Source organism: Ranitomeya imitator, chromosome 2 (assembly GCF_032444005.1).
Source record: "Ranitomeya imitator isolate aRanImi1 chromosome 2, aRanImi1.pri, whole genome shotgun sequence".
In the NCBI taxonomy this organism is placed as follows: domain Eukaryota; kingdom Metazoa; phylum Chordata; class Amphibia; order Anura; family Dendrobatidae; genus Ranitomeya; species Ranitomeya imitator.
In genome coordinates, this window is record NC_091283.1 from 340061451 (window position 1) to 340086442 (window position 24992).

A 24992-nucleotide genomic window follows, 5' to 3' on the forward strand; every position below is an offset into this window, starting at 1 on the left:
ACACCGCGCGTGCGCAGTTAGATTTCCAGACAGGCGGACCACGGCTGATAGAAAGGAGACGCGCAGGCGTACTAGGATGCCGAGCGGAAAGTGAATGTGTCATAGACCGCTAAGTGAAAATACAAGGAAAAGAAAGATGCGACTACAGCTGTAATGATCCTAATGACAGGTGTGGAGGCTATGAATTATAAACGAGAAATATGGAGTGAGGGGCGGAGTTTTACAGCCAGATTGTGAGAGGGACAGTGGGCCAAGGGAAAGAGTGGTAAAAAATATTTATGTTGGTGAATAAGTCTCTATATGAAAAAAAGAGGGAAGGGCACCAAAAAAGTAATGTAAGTAAAAATGTGTTAATAGGGGAGATGGTCAGTGGTGGGAAATAAGGTGAAATCAAATGGCATGAATTTCGTACAAAGACTCGGAACAGTATAAAACAATATAGACTGCTGTGACAATGCAGTGGGGGATGAAAAATATATTAATATGCAGATCCATATGACATAGCATAGTACGGTGGGGGATGGAAGTATATTAATACCAGATGTGTATTAAAGCAGTGAGTACTGAGTGTATGAAAAAGATGATTTAATCATGATATAACAAAAAATAATAAGTAGGTAATAAATAATATAATAAAAAGGGGGGGGGGGGGGAGAAAAAGAAACCGATAATAAGGGATGCCTAGATAAACTAATGTATCGTGCTATCTAATAGTGACCAAAAGAAAAAGTGGCAGAAAATACCTGAAAATACAGACAATAGCCTTGCTGTATTATCATACTGTAAAAGGAATTATTCCTACAAAATATATAGTGATAAATGCATCAAAATGTAATGATGGTGTGGAACTAAAAGTGAAGATGCTATACCATATAGCGCTGCACTAACAACTAACGGAAATTGAGGGGAAATTTACTCTATGTCTCTAGAGACAATAACCTTGCTGAATTATCACACTGTAAAAGGAATTATTCCTGAAAAATATATATAGTGGTAAATGTATCAAAATGTAATGATGGTGTAGAGCTAAAGGTGACGATGCTATAGCATATAGTGCTGCACTAACAACTAACGGAGATTGAGGGGAAATTTAATCTATGTCTCTAGAGACCCCTAAAAAAATAAATAAAAGAAAAAAAAGGTATAAATATACACATAGCATATAAAAACATAATATAATTTCAGAAGTCCATTGCTTAAAGTGTAATTTTCAAACTATTTCTTGTGAAGTTGCAGGGCATCCGATGTGCCAGGAAGCCTGAAGACGCCTGTAGTGATCCTATAGTGATCCAGCATAGCCGTGGGAGAAGAAGGAGAAGACACCAGACACAACAACCGGAAAGTGCATCATACAGGTATGTGAATCTAAAAATAAAATGTTATAATTATTATATGTACAATAACAAGATTAAAACTAGGAAGGAAATAAATAAGAGTTAAAAAACAAGAAAACAACACCTTAAAATCTGGTCCCAATTTTGAAGGGGTAGTTACAAGAATGAATTGAAGCCAAAGCTTTCATTGAGGCCACGTGGGGTGATTGTACCAAGTCGGTAAATCCATTTACTTTCAAGTTGTGCTAGAGACTTGGCCAAATCACCGCCACGTGACCCCAAATTGACCTGATCGATAGCTTTAAAGAGAAGTCCTTTCGGGTTACAGTCATGCTTGATTTTAAATCAATTTAACTACCCCTTCAAAATTGGGACCAGTTTTTAAAGGTGTTGTTTTCTTGTTTTTTTAACTCTCTTATTTATTTCCTTCCTGGTTTTAATCTTCTTATTTTACATATAATAATTATAACATTTTATTTTTAGATTCACATACCTGTATGACGCACTTTCCGGTTGTTGTGTCTGGTGTCTTCTCCTTCTTCTCCCACGGCTATGCTGGATCACTATAGGATCACTACAGGCGTCTTCAGGCTTCCTGGCACATCGGATGCCCTGCAACGTCACAAGAAATAGTTTGAAAATTACACTTTAAGCAGTGGACTTCTGAGATTATATTGTTTTTATATGCTATGTGTATATTTATACCTTTTTTTCTTTTCTTTTTTTTTTTTTAGGGGTCTCTAGAGACATAGATTAAATTTCCCCTCAATCTCCGTTAGTTGTTAGTGCAGCACTATATGCTATAGCATCGTCACCTTTAGCTCTACACCATCATTACATTTTGATGCATTTACCACTATATATATTTTTCAGGAATAATTCCTTTTACAGTATGATAATACAGCAAGGTTATTGTCCCTAGAGACAGAGTAAATTTCCCCTCAATTTCCGTTAGTTGTTAGTGCAGCGCTATATGGTATAGCATCTTCACTTTTAGTTCTACACCATCATTACATTTTGATGCATTTATCACTATATATTTTGTAGGAATAATTCCTTTTACAGTATGATAATACAGCAAGGCTATTGTCTGTATTCTCAGGTATTTTCTGCCACTTTTTCTTTTGGTCACTATTAGATAGCACGATACATTAGTTTATCTAGGCATCCCTTATTATCGGTTTCTTTCCCCCCCCCCTTTTTTTATTATATTATTTATTACCTACTTATTATTCTTTGTTATATCATGATTAAATCATCTTTTTCATACACTCAGTACTCACTGCTTTAATACACATCTGGTATTAATATACTTCCATCCCCCACCGTACTATGCTATGTCATATGGATCTGCATATTAATATATTTTTCATCCCCCACTGCATTGTCACAGCAGTCTATATTGTTTTATACTGTTCCGAGTCTTTGTACGAAATTCATGCCATTTGACTTCACCTTATTTCCCACCACTGACCATCTCCCCTATTAACACATTTTTACTTACATTACTCTTTTGGTGCCCTTCCCTCTTTTTTTCATACAGAGACTTATTCACCAACATAAATATTTTTTACCACTCTTTCCCTTGGCCCACTGTCCCTCTCACAATCTGGCTGTAAAACTCCGCCCCTCACTCCATATTTCTCGTTTATAATTCATAGCCTCCACACCTGTCATTAGGATCATTACAGCTGTAGTCGCATCTTTCTTTTCCTTGTATTTTCACTTAGCGGTCTATGACACATTCCCTTTCCGCTCTGCATCCTAGTACGCCTGCGCGTCTCCTTTCTATCAGCCGTGGTCCGCCTGTCTGGAAATCTAACTGCGCACGCGCGGTGTCCGCATACCCCCTCTGACCTCCGGGAGGCGCCGACCCACGTGACCGCAGTGCGTTCCACTGCGTGTCACGGTGCGCAATCCCGGAAGTCCCTTTAGTAAGGTGGGACGGCACTTCAGCGCACGCAGCCAGAAGACTTCCTGTGACACCCCTGGATCCGGCGTCATACAACGCTCCTTACTTAAACCCTCACTATACCTTAACTTGTCCTCGCCCCCACTGGAAGAAGCTACGGCGAAACAGCGCTTGTCGGGCGCCGGGGATCCGCACCTGCCTCCTGCCATTGGTACAAGGCACTTCTCTGCACTTTCATCTATATCGAGGTAATTAACCCTGTGACCACCTGTATGAGTTCTCTTGCTACCTATTAGTAGGGACCTCTCTTATCCTGGCTTCTTATATGAATCTTTCTCTCCAGTCTGTTAGCATAATCATTTGCACTACTGGATATATTTCAGTTTCTTTGTGCCAGTTTATTAGGAGAATACTCTTCACAGTGGCCATATATATTAGTTAATTTCTGATTGCCTAGAGTCATTTACTATTATTGTGCAGTATTGTGTTACCTAGCCTCATATATACATTTGTGTCACCATTAATGTGATATAAATATTTCTATCATGTAGATCTCACTTGCATGTATATTCCTTTAAATCACATATACTTACACAAAGCAAATATATATATATATATCTATCTACTCAGCTACTTTATAATCAATTGCTTAAAATGGCTGACATAAACTAATATAAGCCAGACAGACTGATCGGTGTTTTCCACCCAAAAAGCAGAAGAACTCCAGATGTATTAAGTGCTGATGAGTTGTCTCAACTGAGTCCTGGTCAGATGCCTCAACTTTGCCCTACATACCGAGAGCTACATTTTAGTTGCATAATCAGCAGTCATATGCGCATTAATCACAATATTCCATATATATCAGATAACCAATAACTGAATTGTATGTTAATTAACTAACCGCCCAAACCACACCTTTCTATATGCTATTATAAAAACTATGTATCAGGAAATAAATGTCCAGTCTTGGATTGAATGTCAAGCTGTCACCACGTGTCAGACTCATTCTTTAAGGGCTCAGAAATAATTGGGAGCGGCCGCAGCACACACGGGTAGATTTATCCAACCCAAATTTCCATATCAAATGGCGCCCAATGGCTCAGACGAAGATATCACAGGAGGGGATCCGGCTGACCGCACAGACGAGGGTGCGGGCCACGGCCTTGGCCCACGGGACGGAGACTGCAGCTCCATCAGAGTAAGGTAAGAAAATTCTATCATCTTACCTGAATGTCCCCTGTGCCCAGTCCGGGTCTGTACCTTTAGCCGGTCAGGTGTGGTCACCACCGCATTCCCAGGTAGTGTAAAAAGTCCGAGCCTGAACCTAAACCCTGGGATATAAGTCGAGGTGTCTCCTGTGTGCCGTGTATATGTTCTGTGTTTGTGTAACATCCGGGAGAAGCAAGGAACAGTGACTGTTTGTGGTTGCTGGGTAACAGACCGCAGGAGGTCAAATCGCTCGATAAGTTATTGCAGGATTCCCGTGCATAGGAGGGATAGTTAATCCCGGGGCAGCTGACCCCAGGCTCCAGGCACGGGTAGTGATAACTTAGAGGGCTACTGCAGATTCCCGTAGTGCCGACTATCTAGTTAGATAGGTTGGAACGGGGTGGTAGAAATCCCACCTGTTGTGTTTCTCACTCAGGTGGCCCGGGCATAGGTGTGCTCAGTGCGATTGGCAGTAGTCTATTTCCCAAAGCTTCCTACACGTGTCACAAAATAATAATAAAGAGGGTGTCGAATCTCCTGGATGTCAATGTTCTTTGTCTGTTAATGTCACGTACTGTCGCTTAACTGCGTAGAATCGAAAAAGAAGTTTTTTTTTCTCTTCTCTCTCCCCGTCTGTTCTCTATTTAGAACTTCCCCTCCTCCATGCAGTTAGGAGAAATATATGCATTGTAAATCACACGGTCAGAACCGTTTTTTTTTTTTGTCTTTTTTTTTCTATTTTTTTTTGTTGCTAAGTTTTCTGTTTTTGCATACATATGACATTTATTTGAAGAGGTGAAACTAAATGATATCTATCATTTTTGCTGTGACATACGTGATTTTTGGTATAACAGCAGCTGCTGATAAAAAGGGGAAGTGTGTCTCTGACTGCATTTGAGCGCAGCGTACAGAAAAAAAAAAAAAAAGGGAGGGGGGAGAGGAGAAGCAGTTTTAATTTTATTTTCTGTTTTTTTGTTGCATTTTTTAAGTTTTTAGACTTTTAAGTTTTTCAAAGTCTCTTATCTTTTCTGCCTCTTCATTTTTTTGTTTAAAAGGGGTTTTTATGTATTTATTTTTCTTCCTCCTCTGTGAAGATCCTGAGTTTTGTATCGTGTACCCAGTTTTTTTATGGTTCTTTTATGTTTTGATTTCAACATCTTGCATCAATTTTTTGAAAGCTCCCTTTTTCTTCTACTTTTCGTGTTTTTATATACTTACCTACTTGAGATTTTTATTGTTGTGTTTTTTATTTCTCTTTTTGCAATGGGGAATAATTTGGCCAAGCAACAGGAGAGCCTTTTGCTTCCTGATGAGAAAACGGCTCCTCAAATAGTAGCGGAGCATGAAGGTGTCAGATATGTGAAGAATTACAGGCAGCTCATGAAAGTATGTGAAATCCATCAGGGAGGCAGACTTAGAGCTGCAGAGTGGCATGATGTCTTAAAAAGAAAGAAAGAAAGGAAAGCTAGTTGATACTAACTTGCTGCCCACTGCAACAGCATGGTATAAGGTGGCTACAGACTTACAACGTCTAGGGAGCACTGAAAGATATGTGAAGGAGTCAGGAAGTGATTTTTATGTGTACAAAGTAGGGAAAGGTGTTAAACCATCAGCACCTCCCCCATATGGGGATGAAAAATATTGGGTGTGTGCAGTCTGCACCCAGCAGAATCCATTGTACAGGGAGACTTGCTCAGCATGTGGTGCGCCCCGCCCAAACTTGGTACAGGGAGATGGCACTGTTACTCTGACAATGCCGGCACGGGCTGCATCAAAGAAGAAGGAATTCTCTTCTTGTCTTTCTCCTCCATCTTTTTCCTCTCCGTCTTCTGCACTGCCCTCTCCTCCTCCTCTTTCATCTCCACCTCTTTTTCCTCCTCTTTCTCTTCCCCACCCTCCTACACCACACCCACCTCCTTCTTCTTCACCTCCTCCTCCTACACCACACCCACCTCCTTCACACTTTTCATCTCCTTCTCTCTCTCTCTCTCTCTCAAGCACTCCCCCCTTCCTCTAACTCACCCATCTTTTCCTTACTCTGTGACACACTCTCCTTCTCCTGATCTGCTGCCTGTCAGGCAGGTGCCGAGCCCAGGCAGTGTGGTGTCTCTGTATCCAGTGCTCACAGCACAAGGCACATTCTATGTTCCCAATACGGCCCAGCCTCTGACAGTCATGGTATCGGGGGAGGAGGGTGGAGATCCCCCAGTAGAAGGCACCCCCCAAGCCACAGCAGGCTTCCCCCAGGCAAACCCGGCAGCAGGCAGCTCAGGTCCGGGGACGGGGGGGGGGGGGGGGGAGACAGGCATCACCATCAGATGGTGATCAGTATCCCCGGTCAGAGCAGCCAACATTCACACCACAATGGAACTATAATCCTCCACAGCCTCAGCAGGGTGGGGACACATCCTCTCACAAAAAGACAATATCCAAGACCGCTTATCAGCCACTGCAGGACCCCAGTGCACTCTATCACAACTATTCCTCTGATGAGGATGAAGAGGGGACTTCATACATGCTACCCAGTACTAGAAAGAAAAACCCACGGGCACCTAGGAGACAGGGGCAGATAGAAGCACCACCATTACACTATGTGCACTTCACCCCAAGTCAGGTGACCAGTATCCTCAACAATCTTCCAGATCCAGAGATGCACCCCATGCCATTCTACAGAAGAATGCAGCAGAACCAGCGCACATATGCAGCCACCTGGAATGATCTGTGGGCAGTGATGGAGATAAAGGCAGGTGATGCCTTCTGGCCAATCATGAAAGAACACTTCAAGCTTTCAGCAGACTTAGACGTACATGCCTGGGAGTCAGGGCCGAAGATGATTGGCCCACTCTGAGTTGTTCAAAGGCAGGCTGGCCGGACAGGCCCTCAGCTTACATGACATGAGTCAGGAGAAGACAGAGACTGTGGAGAAGTTTCATGGCAGAGTAATGCAGGTTTTCCAGGACCTGGGCTTCACCATTCATGATCAGATACACAGGCAGATGTTGGCACAGGCCTTTGTGCATGGACTCAGAGAACCAATCAAGAAAGCCACTGATAGTGGCTAGACCCGAGTACAGGTCAATAGCAATGGACACCCTGCTCACCGTAGCCAAAGGGATTGAGTCCCAACCAGGAGTGCAGAAGAAAACACCCCTTATGGCGGCCATAGACTCTGAAGAGCCACCGCAATACCGAGACAGAAGGAACGTCAGATGTTTCAACTGCGGCAAATTGGGTCATTATCAGAGCCGGTGCAGAGCTCCACCACAACCCAAGACCCTACCCAGAGGAGCAAGCCGAGGAGCAGACAAGGTGGACAGTGAAGCGCCCCATCCATAGGACAGGGGCAAGCCAGGTCCGCAAGACACCACGCTCCTGACATGCAAAACCCCTTCAGCAGGACCAACCCCTCAAATTACCCTGAAAGTGGATGGCGTTGTCAGGTCTTTTCTTGTGGACACTGGTGCAGCCAGAAGTGTGATGAGACATGTGGAACTCCCTGACCCTACCTGCCTATCAGAATCCTCTGTGTCTTGCGTAGGCATCGACAGTCAAGTCAGAAATTCTCAGCTTACAAAGCCTCTGAGCGTGTGCACTCAGCCAGGACACTCTATCCTATCCCAGTTTGTGGTGTCAAGAACCTGCCCACTCAACCTACTGGGGGCAGACCTACAGAAACTAAAAGCAACCATAGTGTTCCAGGAAGATGGGACCGTGACCCTTTCTTCACCTCTGACCCAGGAAGAGTCAGTCATGCTGGCAGCCTTACAGGAACCTCAAACAACCCATGAAGGCCTACCCAAGGAGGTACTGGACGTAGTACCAGAAAGTCTTTGGTCTAAGGGACCCCAAGATGTGGGAAAACTTCAAGTTGCCCCGGTGCGGGTATCACTCAAGCCAGGTACCCCATATCCTCGTAAGGCCCAGTATCCCTTATCCATCGCACAGAGTCAAGCCGTCTCAGACCAATTGAAGGTGTTCCTGGAAATAGGGGTCGTTGTCCCCTGCACCTCTCCTTGCAATACGCCGCTTTTCCCTGTCAAGAAAAAGACTGTAAAAGGAGAGCCAGCCAAGTTCAGAATGGTACATGACCCAAGAGCGGTGAATGACGCTACAGTATTTGAAACTCCAATTGTGCCAAATCCACACACCCTGCTCTCAAATGTGCCTTCCACAGCAACAGTGTTCACGGTGATCGACCTGGCAAATGCTTTCTTCAGTGTTCCCCTCCATCCAGATGACCAGTTCCTGTTTGCCTTCACGCATCAGGGGGCACAGTACACATGGGCGGTGATGCCCCAGGGGGCCCAGAACAGCCCCTCGCAATTCACCAAAGCAATGTCCACAGTTCTCGCCAACTGGATCACAGAACATGCAGAAGTGACCCTGCTACAATACGTGGATGATCTACTCCTTTGTGCAGTTGACTTTGACACGTGTAAAGCACATTCCGTGTCTCTCCTACTCTACCTGGCGAAACAACACTGCAAGGTCTCGAAGAACAAAGATCAGTGGTGTCTGAAGCGAGTTACGTTCCTTGGGCACTGCATTGCTCACCAGACTAAACACCTGACAGATGACCGGAAGACCACAGTGGAGAGGATGGCTCCCCCAACATCTCCAAAGGCACTACAAGCTTTTCTTGGTCTCGTATCGTACTGCAGAACCTGGATCCCTGATGCCTCAGTCCTAATGCAACCTCTGTATGACTGCGTTAACGTAACCCCGTTCCTGCTAGCAGATGTGGCCTTCAGTTCGTTCAAGAAGCTAAAAGACTCAGTAGTCTCAGCGCCAGCGCTAGGCCTACCTGACTACGAGAAGCCATTCCGTCTCTACCTGATGGAGAAAGAAGGCCATGCTACTGGAGTCCTGACACAGACTCACGGGGGAAGACAGAGACCTCTAGGCTATTTTTCAGCTCGCCTGGATCCAGTCGCAAGGGGAGCCCCCTCCTGCATGAGAGCAGTATTTGCAGCACACGCCCTCCTGGACAAAACAGCTGACATCATTCTTGGACATCCACTGGAAATCCTGGCTCCACATGACATCTCAGAAATTCTCAATCAAACCCAGCCAAAACATCTCTCCACAGCAAGACATCTTCATCTACAGTGCTCACTACTACTGCCTGACAACGTCACCATCTCCAGATGTACAGTCCTCAATCCGGCCACTCTACTCCCACTCCCAAGGGGGGATACAGATATGGACCCTCCAGATCAAAATCTGCATGATACCTTCCACAAGGATCTGGATTTGCTCCGACCAGATGATCATGATTGTTTCAGCATCATGCAACAGGAAACAGCAGGACTACCCAATGTGGCAGAAGAGCCACTGGCCAACCCAGAGTTGATCCTCTATGTAGATGGCTCCAGATTTGCAGATGATGAAGGAAGATTTCACACGGGATGTGCAGTGGCCAGCAATCAAGAAATCCTGTGGTCCAGGAGTCTGCCACCTAGCCTGTCAGCCCAAGAAGCAGAACTGATAGCGCTGACGAAGGCTTGCCAGATTGCAGAAGGCAAAACTGCAAACATTTACACCGATTCAAGGTATTCGCATGGCATAGCACACGACTTCGGACCCATCTGGGCTGCAAGAGACTTCATCACAGCAAGTGGAACAACCGTAAAGCATCATGGAGCTATTAAAGACCTACTGAGCGCACTCCAACTCCCAAAAATGGTGGCAGTACTGAAGGTCAAAGCACATGGAAAACTGAACACAGTAGAGGCACAGGGCAACAACATGGCAGATCTGGCAGCCAAAGAAGCCGCCAAAGGAAGACAGTATGGAGAAATGGGAGAGGTCGTAGAGCCGGACGGCTACTACGTGGCAACTGAGGACAAGACACCAGATGAGATGACGTCTTGGGATCTATTCAAGAAGTTGCAAGAACAAGCCCCAAAGGAGGAGGAGAATTGGATGCGGAAGGGTGCAACACATCAAGAAGGAAGAGTATACTCAATGGACTACAAACCCTGTTTACCCCGAAGCATGTACCCTATGGTGGTCCAGTGGGCACATGGGCCCACGCACAGATCAAAGACACAGATGAATGATCTGATTGGTGCTTACTGGTTCGCTCCAGGGATCTCCACCCTGGCAGCCGGGTTCGCTGGCGGCTGTCTGGCCTGCGGGGGGTGCGGCCCTGGAGGAGTGGAGAGGGTTCCCGCACATCGTCTCGCCAGACCGCTGTACCCCTTCCAGAGGATCCAGATAGACCACATCCAGATGCCGCCAAGTGGAGGATTCGAATATGCCCTTGTGGTCGTGTTTTCAGGATGGCCAGAAGCTTTCCCAGTGAGGAATCAGTCAGCAAAGACTACTGCAAAGAAGCTACTCTCAGAGATCGTGTGCAGATACGGGGTCCCAGAAGTGATAGTGATCAGGGGCACGCATTCACAGCAAACCTCACAAGGGAGATCTGGTCAGCAGTAGGGTCAGATTTAGGCCTACACACTCCCTACCACCCCCAGAGTAGCGGGAAAGTAGAAAGACTGAATGGGACACTCAAAAACAGGATGTTAAAAGTTGCCCAAGAGACACGCAAACCATGGCATGAAACACTCCCCATCGCACTGTTTAGTGTCAGGCACACTCCCCGGGGCCCAGAAAAGTTGTCACCTCATGAGATTCTGTTTGGGTCCAGCCCTCGGTTAGGGGTATTCTTCCCCCAGCAGTTGACAATGCAATATGATACTTTGTCTGCTTATGTAATTGAACTCACCAAGAAACTTGCTAACATCCATTCTCGAGTTTTCTCTTCATTACCAGATCCAGGATTGGTACCCGGTTCACACTCCCTGAAACCAGGAGACTGGGTGTTGGTGAAGAAGTTTGTGAGGAGAACGTTCGACCCCAGATTTGATGGTCCCTTCCAAGTGCTGCTGACGACACCAACCTCTGTGAAACTAGAGGGAAGGCCCACTTGGATCCACGCATCGCACTGCAAGAAGGCTCCCGTACCAGAAGATACGCCTAAGCCAGAATGATCCTGATGATGGAAAAGACAGTCAAGGAAATAACAAACCTGATGCCGCATCTCCTATCCGAATTCAGATTCACCCACCTGATGGCTCCTCCAATCCTGATGACGACGAATATGTGGAACTGATCGCACAGAGTCGCCAATATGAGACCATGCATGTTTCTACCCCCGTTTAGGGACAGATCTCCTGATCGCTCATTGCGAAAGACTGTACGGTGTGAAGGTGTAGACACTAGGTTTGCGTCGGATCGCCGGCAGCACAAAAGAGTTGCAGCGCTTTGGGACAGGAGGCTAGGCTTAGGGCAAGTGATATCTAAGGGGGGCTTGTGATAGAAATATTTATATCATGTAGATCTCACTTGCATGTATATTCCTTTAAATCACATATACTTACACAAAGCAAATATATATATCTATCTACTCAGCTACTTTATAATCAATTGCTTAAAATGGCTGACATAAACTAATATAAGCCAGACAGACTGATCGGTGTTTTCCACCCAAAAAGCAGAAGAACTCCAGATGTATTAAGTGCTGATGAGTTGTCTCAACTGAGTCCTGGTCAGATGCCTCAACTTTGCCCTACATACCGAGAGCTACATTTTAGTTGCATAATCAGCAGTCATATGCGCATTAATCACAATATTCCATATATATCAGATAACCAATAACTGAATTGTATGTTAATTAACTAACCGCCCAAACCACACCTTTCTATATGCTATTATAAAAACTATGTATCAGGAAATAAATGTCCAGTCTTGGATTGAATGTCAAGCTGTCACCACGTGTCAGACTCATTCTTTAAGGGCTCAGAAATAATTGGGAGCGGCCGCAGCACACACGGGTAGATTTATCCAACCCAAATTTCCATATCATTAACACCACCATATGTGATACTCTAGGTTTTACTATTATTCTATTTAACTGTGCCAACACGGAGCAGGTCCGTCTCCCCAGATTTTGTCTGGTGATGAAATATCCCCCGTTTTTTATTCACACTTTGTGCTTCTGACTGTTAAGCTTTTTAATTATTGTTAATAAACATTATATTTTTTAATTACATTTCTTTCTCTTCACTTCGTTTTTCCTTTGGGATATATTTTTTCCATAAAGGAATATATGCGAGTTACTTTCACACTAGCGTTGTTTGCTGTACGTCGCAATGCGTCATTTTGGAGAAAAAACGCATCCTGCAAATGTGCTTGCAGGATGCGTTTTTTCTCCATAGACTTGCATTAGTGACGCATTGAGACGTATGGCCACATGTCGCATCCATCGTGTGACGGATGCGTCGTGTTTTGGCAGACCGTGGGCACAAAAAAAGTTGCATGTAACTCCGCCCCCTCCTCCCCAGACCTTACAATGGGGCAGCGGATGCATTGTAAAACTGCATCCGCTGCCCCCCGTTGTTCATTTTTTTTCGCAGTTTGCGTCGGTACATCGGGCCGACGCTAGTGTGAAAGTAGCCTTAGATCTCAGGTCTGATTCACACACAGAAGTTTGAGGCTTTTAGAAAAGCTTGTTTGTAAGAACCAAGACAAGAGATATTTGATGCCAAAGTCTCTATGTACAGTGTTTTTTTCAATCTGCATATGATTTTTTTTAGCATTTTCCAGTAGGCTTCCATATATTAAATGAAAAACAACAAAAACACCGGATTACTTACCGGTAATGCTCTTTTATAGAGCCATGACAGCACCCACTGAGAGAGGGGATCCGCCCCTAGGAACAGGAAACCCTACGGAAAGATAAAAGGGGCGGTCCCCCTCGCTCCCACAGTTTGGGTTACAGAGATTACGAGGAACCACCCACCAGTTTTAGTAGGCAATTCCATATCATCATTTATCTTAACTTAATTACGTATAACTACAAGAACCAATCACCCTTAACAGTGCTCATATGCAAACTAATATATTTGGGAGGGAAGTGAAGGGGTGCTGTCGTGGCTCTATAAAAGAGCATTACCGGTAAGTAATCCAGTGTTTTCTCTTTGCCACGACAGCACCCACTGAGAGACTTTCAGAGATAGTTATTTGGGGGGGATTATCGTGTTAAGAACTGATCTACCGAAACACAAGTCAGTGGAGGCAGATAGATCCAGTCTATAGTGACTATAGAAGGTAGTAGGAGAAGACCAGGTTGCGGCCTTACATATGAGTTCTATTGGAACTTCTGCTCGTTCAGCCCAAGATGATGCTATCGGTGGAATGTGCCTTTACAGTCTCAGGTGGATTCTCCCCTTTGGACGAATAGGCCAGATATATCGCCTCCCGAATCCATCGGGATAATGTGCCTTTTGTAACACCAGCTCCTTTTCTTTGACCCTGGAAGGAAACAAAGAGAGCCCTGCTCTTCCTCCAGGCGCTAGTTCTATCTAGATAAGCTATAACAGCCCTTCTCACATCTAATGTATGGTACCTTTCCTCTTCCTGATTTGTAGGGTTATTATAGAAAGAAGGAAGAAGAATTTCTTGAGATCTGTGAAATTTAGTACACATTTTAGGTAGGTAGGAAGGGTCTGTTTCCAGGACAATTCTATCTGGAAATACTGACAGAAAAGAAGGATCTACTGATAATGCCTGTATGTCACTTACCCTTCTTGCCGACACTAAAGCAACAAGAAGAGCAGTTTTGAGGGAAACGTGTTTAATGTGAGACGAGTGTAATGGCTCAAATGGGTGACTTGTCAAGGCTTCAAGGACTAAAGTAACATCCCAAGGAGGTATGTGGGAAATTTGAACTGGTTCTGATCTCTGGCAGGCTGAAATAAATCTGGCTATCCACCTATTACCTGCAACATTGTGACTATACAAGGCCCCTAGAGCAGAAACTTGTACTTTTAAAGTACTAACTGAAAGGCCTAAATCACGTCCTTTCTGGAGAAATTCTAAAATAGTAGAGACAGGAATTTCACTCGACAAGGCCGATGGATAGAGACTTAGAAATTTCTTCCACACTCTCACATATATAGATGTAGTGGATTTTTTCCTACTTGACAATAAGGTATTAATCACTTTATCAGAGAAGCCTCTTAGTTTTAACAGCTGCCTCTCAAATTCCAGGCTGTCAACCGTAGACCCTTCACATGAGGGTGGTTGCTGTAGCACCCCTAATCAAGGGTATAGAGGATATCAACTTGTCTCTAGAGAGACCTCCTTTTAGCTCTTCCTCCAAGTCATTTCGGCAGACTAACATGGACCTAGCAGTGCAAGTAGCCGATATAGCCGGTCTAAAAGCTCCTGTACACGACTCCCAGGCTCTTTTTAAGAGAGAAGTAGCAATAGTACACACGGCACTCAGGGCTTCTTGGCGGTGCTCAAGTTAGGTATCCAACCCGTCAAATGTAAGTAATAAATTACTTGGCACTCAGGAGATTTTGTTGCAAGATAAGAAATCAGTTTATTCAGTGCATCCAGTTCCAACTTTTTAAACGTTTTCGGTCTTAACAACAGACCTTCATCAGAAATAGCCTGGAGGAACCCTGCGACCTCTGCAGCTCAGCGCCGTTGTCATCTGAGAACCCAGCGCTACTGCCCCTGCGAGCATCTTGCCCCGTACAGCGCTCTCTCCTCTCCTCCTCCTCCAGACTCTCAGGCGCTTTCTGGTCCCGGTACCTACCTGACGCTGGCTCCTCTGATTGCCTTCATATATTCTATTACGTCTTCCAGTATTCCATAAAAACTATTTCTGATGAAGGTCTGTTGTTAAGACCGAAAACGTTTAAAAAGTTGGAACTGGATGCACTGAATAAACTGATTTCTTATCTTGCAACAAAATCTCCTGAGTGCCAAGTAATTTATTACTTTCTTTTTAAGAGAGAGTCGGCTTTACGGTCCAGTGGGTCTTGCAATGAACCCGAATCTTCCACAGGCAGCAAGGATTTTTTGGATGTGGATGCCACTGCTGCGTCTACTTTCGGAGCTTTTGACCTTGCTGCGAACTCTTCATCATTGAAGGGATAACGCCTTTTTGAGGATGGCGGTAATCCCCTTTGCCCCTGGCTTTCCCATTCCTTTTTGCCTAGATTTTTTACTGCTGCTATTACCGGAAAGGAGGGTCTTTTCCTTTCTGATAGACCAGCAAACATTATGTCTTGCTGCGTTCTGGGGATCTTAGAATCCTCGATGCCCATGGTGTTGCAAACGGACTTCACAAGGTTATCAATACTATCTGTGGGAAAGCATGTATCCTGATCCTCATCTGAGGAAAGATATTCCTGGGACATATCAGAGTTTGCATTATCCATCTCAGAATACTGGTCAGATATAGGGGAAACGTATCCTCTCTTATCCTTAGTATGCGGTGCCCTGTCTGAACTATGCAGGGCTCGTAATTCCTCCCTAATCATAACTCTAATGTCTTCTGATTTTACTGAGGCTTCTTCTCGTAAAGTAGAATCAATGCACTGATTACAAAGTCTCTTTTTGTGACCATCCAGAAGGGCCTGGAGACATAACGCACACTGCCTGTGTTTCGTTTTTTCAGTTCTTTTTGCCTAGGGTGTATAGAGGGAGAGGGAACAATAATCAGCTTAATAGGGTAGATGCACACTCACCCCAGTGAAGCTCTCTGCTAAGGTACCGGCTGACGAGGAGGAGACTGAGGCACAGGCTGAGGAGTAGCTCGGTCCGGCTTGCTCTTCCTAGAAGATCCACTCTGCTTAGAGCGGCTGCTGCTGGCATGGCTGCGTGGCGTGGTTGCGGTGACTACGATGGAAGACATCGCTGGGTCCTGCGCAGAATCCATATTGGACACCGGAGTGTTAGCGCCGGCGTCCTTTTCACATGGGGGCCGCCATTTTCTTCCTGTTGAACCTGGAAGTGCTAATCACCTCCGGGTCGTGGCCATACTCTATGCGCCTGTGCTGCCTCCGGTATCAGCGCAGGCGCCGTCTACCTCCTTCATGTTCCCGGAAGCTTTTACTTCCGGGGAAAAAACACACTGGGGCTCCACGCTGCATGTGCGCCCACCGGGGACGGCGCGACGCTACTACCTGAGCGCTTGCTCCCCGCAGACGACCCGAATGGATCCTTGTGAGCCAGACAACTCCTCCAGCTCTGGAGCCCTTGCCATCCTCAAAGGTAAACTGCGCAAGTGGCATCCAGGCTGGGCATCCTCTTCTCTCCGCGTGGATTCCCGTAGGAACAGGAAACCAAACTGTGGGAGCGAGGGGGACCGCCCCTTTTATCTCTCCGTAGGGTTTCCTGTTCCTAGGGGCGGATCCCCTCTCTCAGTGGGTGCTGTCGTGGCAAAGAGAACACAGGTATTTAAAAGTAAAAAAATAAAACTGAAGATGGCAGAACTATGGGAATATTATACTGTGTGGGGTCCCATACTATGAGAGTAATACATGTTTCCTTGGTTCCCGTCTTTCATAGTTGGGTCTTTTGTATCTATCAGCGGAAAAGGAACAAAACCTCCACCCGCAGAGCCGCACTCCACATAGAGAATAATGGAGCCTTCAGCACCGACCTCCACCCACAGAGCCGCACTCCACATAGAGAATAATGGGGCCTCCAGCACCGACCTCCACCCGCAGAGCCGCACTCCACATAGAGAATAATGTGGCCTCCAGCACCGACCTCCACCCACAGAGCCGCACTCCACATAGAGAATAATGGAGCCTCCAGCACCGACCTCCACCCGCAGAGCCGCACTCCACATAGAGAATAATGGAGCCTCCAGCACCGACCTCCACCCACAGAGCCGCACTCCACATAGAGAATAATGGGGCCTCCAGCACCGACCTCCACCCGCAGAGCCGCACTCCACAGAGAATAATGGAGCCTCCAGCACCGACCTCCACCCGCAGAGCCGCACTCCACATAGAGAATAATGGAGCCTCCAGCACCGACTTCCACCCGCAGAGCCGCACTCCACATAGAGAATAATGGAGCCTTCAGCACCGACCTCCACCCGCAGAGCCGCACTCCACATAGAGAATAATGGGGCCTCCAGCACCGACCTCCACCCGCAGAGCCGCACTCCACATAGAGAATAATGTGGCCTCCAGCACCGACCTCCACCCACAGAGCCGAACTCCACATAGAGAATAATGGAGCCTCCAGCACCGACCTCCACCCGCAGAGCCGCACTCCACATAGAGAATAATGGAGCCTCCAGCACCGACCTCCACCCACAGAGCCGCACTCCACATAGAGAATAATGGGGCCTCCAGCACCGACCTCCACCCGCAGAGCCGCACTCCACATAGAGAATAATGGAGCCTCCGGCACCGACCTCCACCCGCAGAGCCGCACTCCACATAAAGAATAATGGAGCCTCCGGCACCGACCTCCACCCGCAGAGCCGCACTCCAGATAGAGAATAATGGAGCCTCCGGCACCGACCTCCACCCGCAGAGCCGCCCTCCACATTGAGAATAATGGAGCCTCCAGCACCGACCTCCACCCGCAGAGCCACACTCCACATTGAGAATAATGGAGCCTCCGGCACCGACCTCCACCCGCAGAGCCGCACTCCACATAGAGAATAATGTGGCCTCCAGCACCGACCTCCACCAGCAGAGCCGCACTCCACATAGAGAATAATGGAACCTCCAGCACCGACCTCCACCCGCAGAGCCGCACTCCACATAGAGAATAATGAAGCCTCCAGCACCGACCTCCACCCGCAGAGCCGCACTCCACATAGAGAATGGAGCCTCCAGCACCGACCTCCACCCACAGAGCCGCACTCCACATAGAGAATAATGGAGCCTCCAGCACCGACCTCCACCCGCAGAGCCGCACTCCACATAGAGAATAATGGAGCCTCCAGCACCGACCTCCACCCGCAGAGCCGCACTCCACATAGAGAATAATGGAGCCTCCAGCACCGACCTCCACCCACAGAGCCGCACTCCACATAGAGAATAATGGGGCCTCCAGCACCGACCTCCACCCGCAGAGCCGCACTCCACATAGAGAATAATGGAGCCTCCGGCACCGACCTCCACCCGCAGAGCCGCACTCCACATAAAGAATAATGGAGCCTCCGGCACCGACCTCCACCCGCAGAGCCGCCCTCCACATTGAGAATAATGGAGCCTCCGGCACCGACCTCCACCCGCAGAGCCGCACTCCACATAAAGAATAATGGAGCCTCCGGCACCGACCTCCACCCGCAGAGCCGCACTCCAGATAGAGAATAATGGAGCCTCCGGCACCGACCTCCACCCGCAGAGCCGCCCTCCACATTGAGAATAATGGAGCCTCCGGCACCGACCTCCACCCGCAGAGCCACACTCCACATTGAGAATAATGGAGCCTCCGGCACCGACCTCCAGCCGCAGAGCCACACTCCACATAGAGAATAATGGAGCCTCCGGCACCGACCTCCACCCGCAGAGCCGCACTCCACATAGAGAATAATGGAGCCTCCGGCACCGACCTCCACCCGCAGAGCCGCCCTCCACATTGAGAATAATGGAGCCTCCAGCACCGACCTCCACCCGCAGAGCCACACTCCACATAGAGAATAATGGAGCCTCCGGCACCGACCTCCACCCGCAGAGCCGCACTCCACATAAAGAATAATGGAGCCTCCGGCACCGACCTCCACCCGCAGAGCCGCACTCCAGATAGAGAATAATGGAGCCTCCGGCACCGACCTCCACCAGCAGAGCCACACTCCACATTGAGAATAATGGAGCCTCCGGCACCGACCTCCAGCCGCAGAGCCACACTCCACATAGAGAATAATGGAGCCTCCGGCACCGACCTCCACCCGCAGAGCCGCACTCCACATAGAGAATAATGGAGCCTCCGGCACCGACCTCCACCCGCAGAGCCGCCCTCCACATAAAGAATAATGGAGCCTCCGGCACCGACCTCCACCCGCAGAGCCGCACTCCAGATAGAGAATAATGGAGCCTCCGGCACCGACCTCCACCCGCAGAGCCACACTCCACATTGAGAATAATGGAGCCTCCGGCACCGACCTCCAGCCGCAGAGCCACACTCCACATAGAGAATAATGGAGCCTCCGGCACCGACCTCCACCCGCAGAGCCGCACTCCACATAGAGAATAATGGAGCCTCCGGCACCGACCTCCACCCGCAGAGCCGCCCTCCACATTGAGAATAATGGAGCCTCCGGCACCGACCTCCACCCGCAGAGCCGCACTCCACATAGAGAATAATGGAGCCTCCGGCACCGACCTCCACCCGCAGAGCCGCACTCCACATAGAGAATAATGGAGCCTCCGGCACCGACCTCCACCCGCAGAGCCGCACTCCACATAGAGAATAATGGAGCCTCCGGCACCGACCTCCACCCGCAGAGCCGCACTCCACATAGAGAATAATGGAGCCTCCGGCACCGACCTCCACCCGCAGAGCCGCACTCCACATAGAGAATAATGGAGCCTCCGGCACCGACCTCCACCCGCAGAGCCGCACTCCACATAGAGAATAATGGAGCCTCCGGCACCGACCTCCACCCGCAGAGCCGCACTCCACATAGAGAATAATGGAGCCTCCGGCACCGACCTCCACCCGCAGAGCCGCACTCCACATAGAGAATAATGGAGCCTCCGGCACCGACCTCCACCCGCAGAGCCGCACTCCAGATAGAGAATAATGGAGCCTCCGGCACCGACCTCCACCCGCAGAGCCGCCCTCCACATTGAGAATAATGGAGCCTCCGGCACCGACCTCCACCCGCAGAGCCACACTCCACATTGAGAATAATGGAGCCTCCGGCACCGACCTCCAGCCGCAGAGCCACACTCCACATAGAGAATAATGGAGCCTCCGGCACCGACCTCCACCCGCAGAGCCGCACTCCACATAGAGAATAATGGAGCCTCCGGCACCGACCTCCACCCGCAGAGCCGCCCTCCACATTGAGAATAATGGAGCCTCCAGCACCGACCTCCACCCGCAGAGCCACACTCCACATAGAGAATAATGGAGCCTCCGGCACCGACCTCCACCCGCAGAGCCGCACTCCACATAAAGAATAATGGAGCCTCCGGCACCGACCTCCACCCGCAGAGCCGCACTCCAGATAGAGAATAATGGAGCCTCCGGCACCGACCTCCACCCGCAGAGCCACACTCCACATTGAGAATAATGGAGCCTCCGGCACCGACCTCCAGCCGCAGAGCCACACTCCACATAGAGAATAATGGAGCCTCCGGCACCGACCTCCACCCGCAGAGCCGCACTCCACATAGAGAATAATGGAGCCTCCGGCACCGACCTCCACCCGCAGAGCCGCCCTCCACATAAAGAATAATGGAGCCTCCGGCACCGACCTCCACCCGCAGAGCCGCACTCCAGATAGAGAATAATGGAGCCTCCGGCACCGACCTCCACCCGCAGAGCCACACTCCACATTGAGAATAATGGAGCCTCCGGCACCGACCTCCAGCCGCAGAGCCACACTCCACATAGAGAATAATGGAGCCTCCGGCACCGACCTCCACCCGCAGAGCCGCACTCCACATAAAGAATAATGGAGCCTCCGGCACCGACCTCCACCCGCAGAGCCGCACTCCAGATAGAGAATAATGGAGCCTCCGGCACCGACCTCCACCCGCAGAGCCACACTCCACATTGAGAATAATGGAGCCTCCGGCACCGACCTCCAGCCGCAGAGCCACACTCCACATAGAGAATAATGGAGCCTCCGGCACCGACCTCCACCCGCAGAGCCGCACTCCACATAGAGAATAATGGAGCCTCCGGCACCGACCTCCACCCGCAGAGCCGCCCTCCACATAAAGAATAATGGAGCCTCCGGCACCGACCTCCACCCGCAGAGCCGCACTCCAGATAGAGAATAATGGAGCCTCCGGCACCGACCTCCACCCGCAGAGCCACACTCCACATTGAGAATAATGGAGCCTCCGGCACCAACCTCCACCCGCAGAGCCGCACTCCACATAAAGAATAATGGAGCCTCCGGCACCGACCTCCACCCGCAGAGCCGCACTCCAGATAGAGAATAATGGAGCCTCCGGCACCGACCTCCACCCGCAGAGCCACACTCCACATTGAGAATAATGGAGCCTCCGGCACCGACCTCCAGCCGCAGAGCCACACTCCACATAGAGAATAATGGAGCCTCCGGCACCGACCTCCACCCGCAGAGCCGCACTCCACATAGAGAATAATGGAGCCTCCGGCACCGACCTCCACCCGCAGAGCCGCCCTCCACATAAAGAATAATGGAGCCTCCGGCACCGACCTCCACCCGCAGAGCCGCACTCCAGATAGAGAATAATGGAGCCTCCGGCACCGACCTCCACCCGCAGAGCCACACTCCACATTGAGAATAATGGAGCCTCCGGCACCGACCTCCAGCCGCAGAGCCACACTCCACATAGAGAATAATGGAGCCTCCGGCACCGACCTCCACCCGCAGAGCCGCACTCCACATAGAGAATAATGGAGCCTCCGGCACCGACCTCCACCCGCAGAGCCGCCCTCCACATAAAGAATAATGGAGCCTCCGGCACCGACCTCCACCCGCAGAGCCGCACTCCAGATAGAGAATAATGGAGCCTCCGGCACCGACCTCCACCCGCAGAGCCACACTCCACATTGAGAATAATGGAGCCTCCGGCACCGACCTCCAGCCGCAGAGCCACACTCCACATAGAGAATAATGGAGCCTCCGGCACCGACCTCCACCCGCAGAGCCGCACTCCACATAAAGAATAATGGAGCCTCCGGCACCGACCTCCACCCGCAGAGCCGCACTCCAGATAGAGAATAATGGAGCCTCCGGCACCGACCTCCACCCGCAGAGCCACACTCCACATTGAGAATAATGGAGCCTCCGGCACCGACCTCCAGCCGCAGAGCCACACTCCACATAGAGAATAATGGAGCCTCCGGCACCGACCTCCACCCGCAGAGCCGCACTCCACATAGAGAATAATGGAGCCTCCGGCACCGACCTCCACCCGCAGAGCCGCCCTCCACATAAAGAATAATGGAGCCTCCGGCACCGACCTCCACCCGCAGAGCCGCACTCCAGATAGAGAATAATGGAGCCTCCGGCACCGACCTCCACCCGCAGAGCCACACTCCACATTGAGAATAATGGAGCCTCCGGCACCGACCTCCAGCCGCAGAGCCACACTCCACATAGAGAATAATGGAGCCTCCGGCACCGACCTCCACCCGCAGAGCCGCACTCCACATAGAGAATAATGGAGCCTCCGGCACCGACCTCCACCCGCAGAGCCGCCCTCCACATTGAGAATAATGGAGCCTCCGGCACCGACCTCCACCCGCAGAGCCGCACTCCACATAGAGAATAATGGAGCCTCCGGCACCGACCTCCACCCGCAGAGCCGCACTCCACATAGAGAATAATGGAGCCTCCGGCACCGACCTCCACCCGCAGAGCCGCACTCCACATAGAGAATAATGGAGCCTCCAGCACCGACCTCCACCCGCAGAGCCGCACTCCACATAGAGAATAATGGAGCCTCCAGCACCGACCTCCACCTGCAGAGCCGCACTCCACATAGAGAATAATGGAGCCTCCAGCACCGACCTCCACCCACAGAGCCGCACTCCACATAGAGAATAATGGGGCCTCCAGCACCGACCTCCACCCGCAGAGCCGCACTCCACATAGAGAATAATGAAGCCTCCAGCACCGACCTCCACCTGCAGAGCCGCACTCCACATATATGGCTGCTCTGTGCGCACAGGACCTGTGATGAGGTCACAGGAGGGGAGGAGTCAGGGGTCACATGATCAGGGGCCTCAGTGAGTGTATGGTTGTGGCTAAATCCAAGTCGGCTCAGGACCTGGTCCCTCTGCCGACTTGGATTTAGCCGGCTCAGTATAGAGAAAGCTAAATCCCAGTCGGCTATAGGACCAGGTCCTTCTGTGCACTGGGATTTCGCTTTCTCACACACAGTCGCTATTTCCCGGTTGCAGAGGGACCAGGTCCTTTAGTGACTTGGATTTATCCTGCTCTATATAAGAAAGCTAAATCCCAGTAGATAGAAGGCCCCTTACTGTATATAGATAGATATATATGAATACTGTCATGTGGTTTTTTTGAGCCGCAGACTAAATATGACATCTGATCACACATTTATTTATATGTGACAATTATACGCAAGAATTTTCCCCTTAATCCCAATGTGTACAATATTCTGCGCCAATCTCATCCGCGTCCCGTTTTATTTACTGGTGATCATTTTTGTAGATTACACGACCACAGATTTTTTTCCATGCATGCACCTAGGAGTGTTTTAACCCTCGGGCGATTTTCCGTTTTTTAACATTTTTTTTCCTTCCCATAACTTATTTTTCCATCCACATCGCCGTTGGGATTTTTTTTTTTATTTTGGCGGGACGTTATTATTGATACCATTTTGGCGCGGATACCATGTTTTGATCACCTCTTATTTCATTTTATTGCAATGTTGCGGCGACAAAAAAAACCGTAATTATGGCGTTTCGAGTTTACTTCTCGTTATGCCGTTTACCAATCAGATTATTTTATATTTTGATTGGTCAGACCTTTCTGAACACATCAATTCCCAATTTATTTATTTTTTTTTAATGGAGCAAAAGCGATATTTTTTTTTTCTTATATTTTTATGATATATGACGTAACTTGTAGATCACACAACCACAGATTTTTTTTCCATGCATGCACCTAGGAGTGATTTAACTCTCCGGCGATTTTCATTTTTTTAATATTTTTTTTCCTGCCCATAACTTATTTTTCCATCCACATCGCCTTTGGGATTTTTTTTTATTTTGGCGGGACGTTCTTATTGATACCATTTTGGCGCGGATACCATGTTTTGATCACCTCTTATTTTATTACAATGTTGAGGCAACCAAAAAAAAGTCATTATGGCGTTTCGAGTTTTTTTCTCTTTGTGCCGTTTACTGATCAGATTATTTTACATTTTGATTGGTCAGACCTTTCTGAACACGTCAATTCCAAATTTCCAATTTTTTTTTTTTTTAAATGGAGCAAAAGTGATATTTTTTTTTTTATATATTTTTATGATATATGATGCAACTACATCATGCGTTGTGAAGGGGTCAATTCTATAACTATTGGCCAAATGGACCAGGTCCTTCTGCCGACTTGGATTTAGCCTGCTCTCTGTGAGAAAGCTAAATCCCGGTCGGCTAAAGGACCAGGTCCCTGTGAGTGTTTTAATACTAGATCTAGTAGGTTAAAGGACCAGGTCCCTGTGAGTGTTTTAATACTAGATCTAGTAGGTTAAAGGACCAGGTCCTTCTGCCAACTTGAATTTAGCCTGCTCTCTGTGAGAAAGCTAAATCCCGGTCGGCTAAAGGACCAGGTCCCTGTGAGTGTTTTAACCCTCGTCAGGCTGCATCATTTTTCAACGTTAACAGGCTGCAGAGGTACAATTGTACCTTCATATATATTTTATTGAAATTTGGCCATTATATTCTGGACCAAAACTGCAGATATGTCACGAAATTTCAGTCCTCTACGGCTTTTCGAAAAAAAAAAGTTATTGCAATTTTAAAACGGAATAGTTACAATTGTACCTACTCAGCCGGACGAAGGTTAATAC

The 24992-nt window shown here is 48.6% G+C and overlaps 1 protein-coding gene across 2 annotated transcripts in view; it reads right to left on the reverse strand.

Moving 5' to 3' along the window:
* LOC138663669 (oocyte zinc finger protein XlCOF6-like) overlaps positions 1-23136 on the reverse strand; it is a 33340-nt gene extending 10204 nt beyond the window's left edge. For both annotated transcript variants that reach the window (XM_069749956.1, XM_069749955.1), the window contains exon 1: positions 23077-23136. In XM_069749956.1, coding sequence (XP_069606057.1) covers positions 23077-23103 — 27 coding nt within the window. In that variant the 5' untranslated portion in view covers positions 23104-23136. The remainder of the gene's footprint in view (positions 1-23076) is intronic.
* Positions 23137-24992: the final 1856 nt, after the last annotated feature.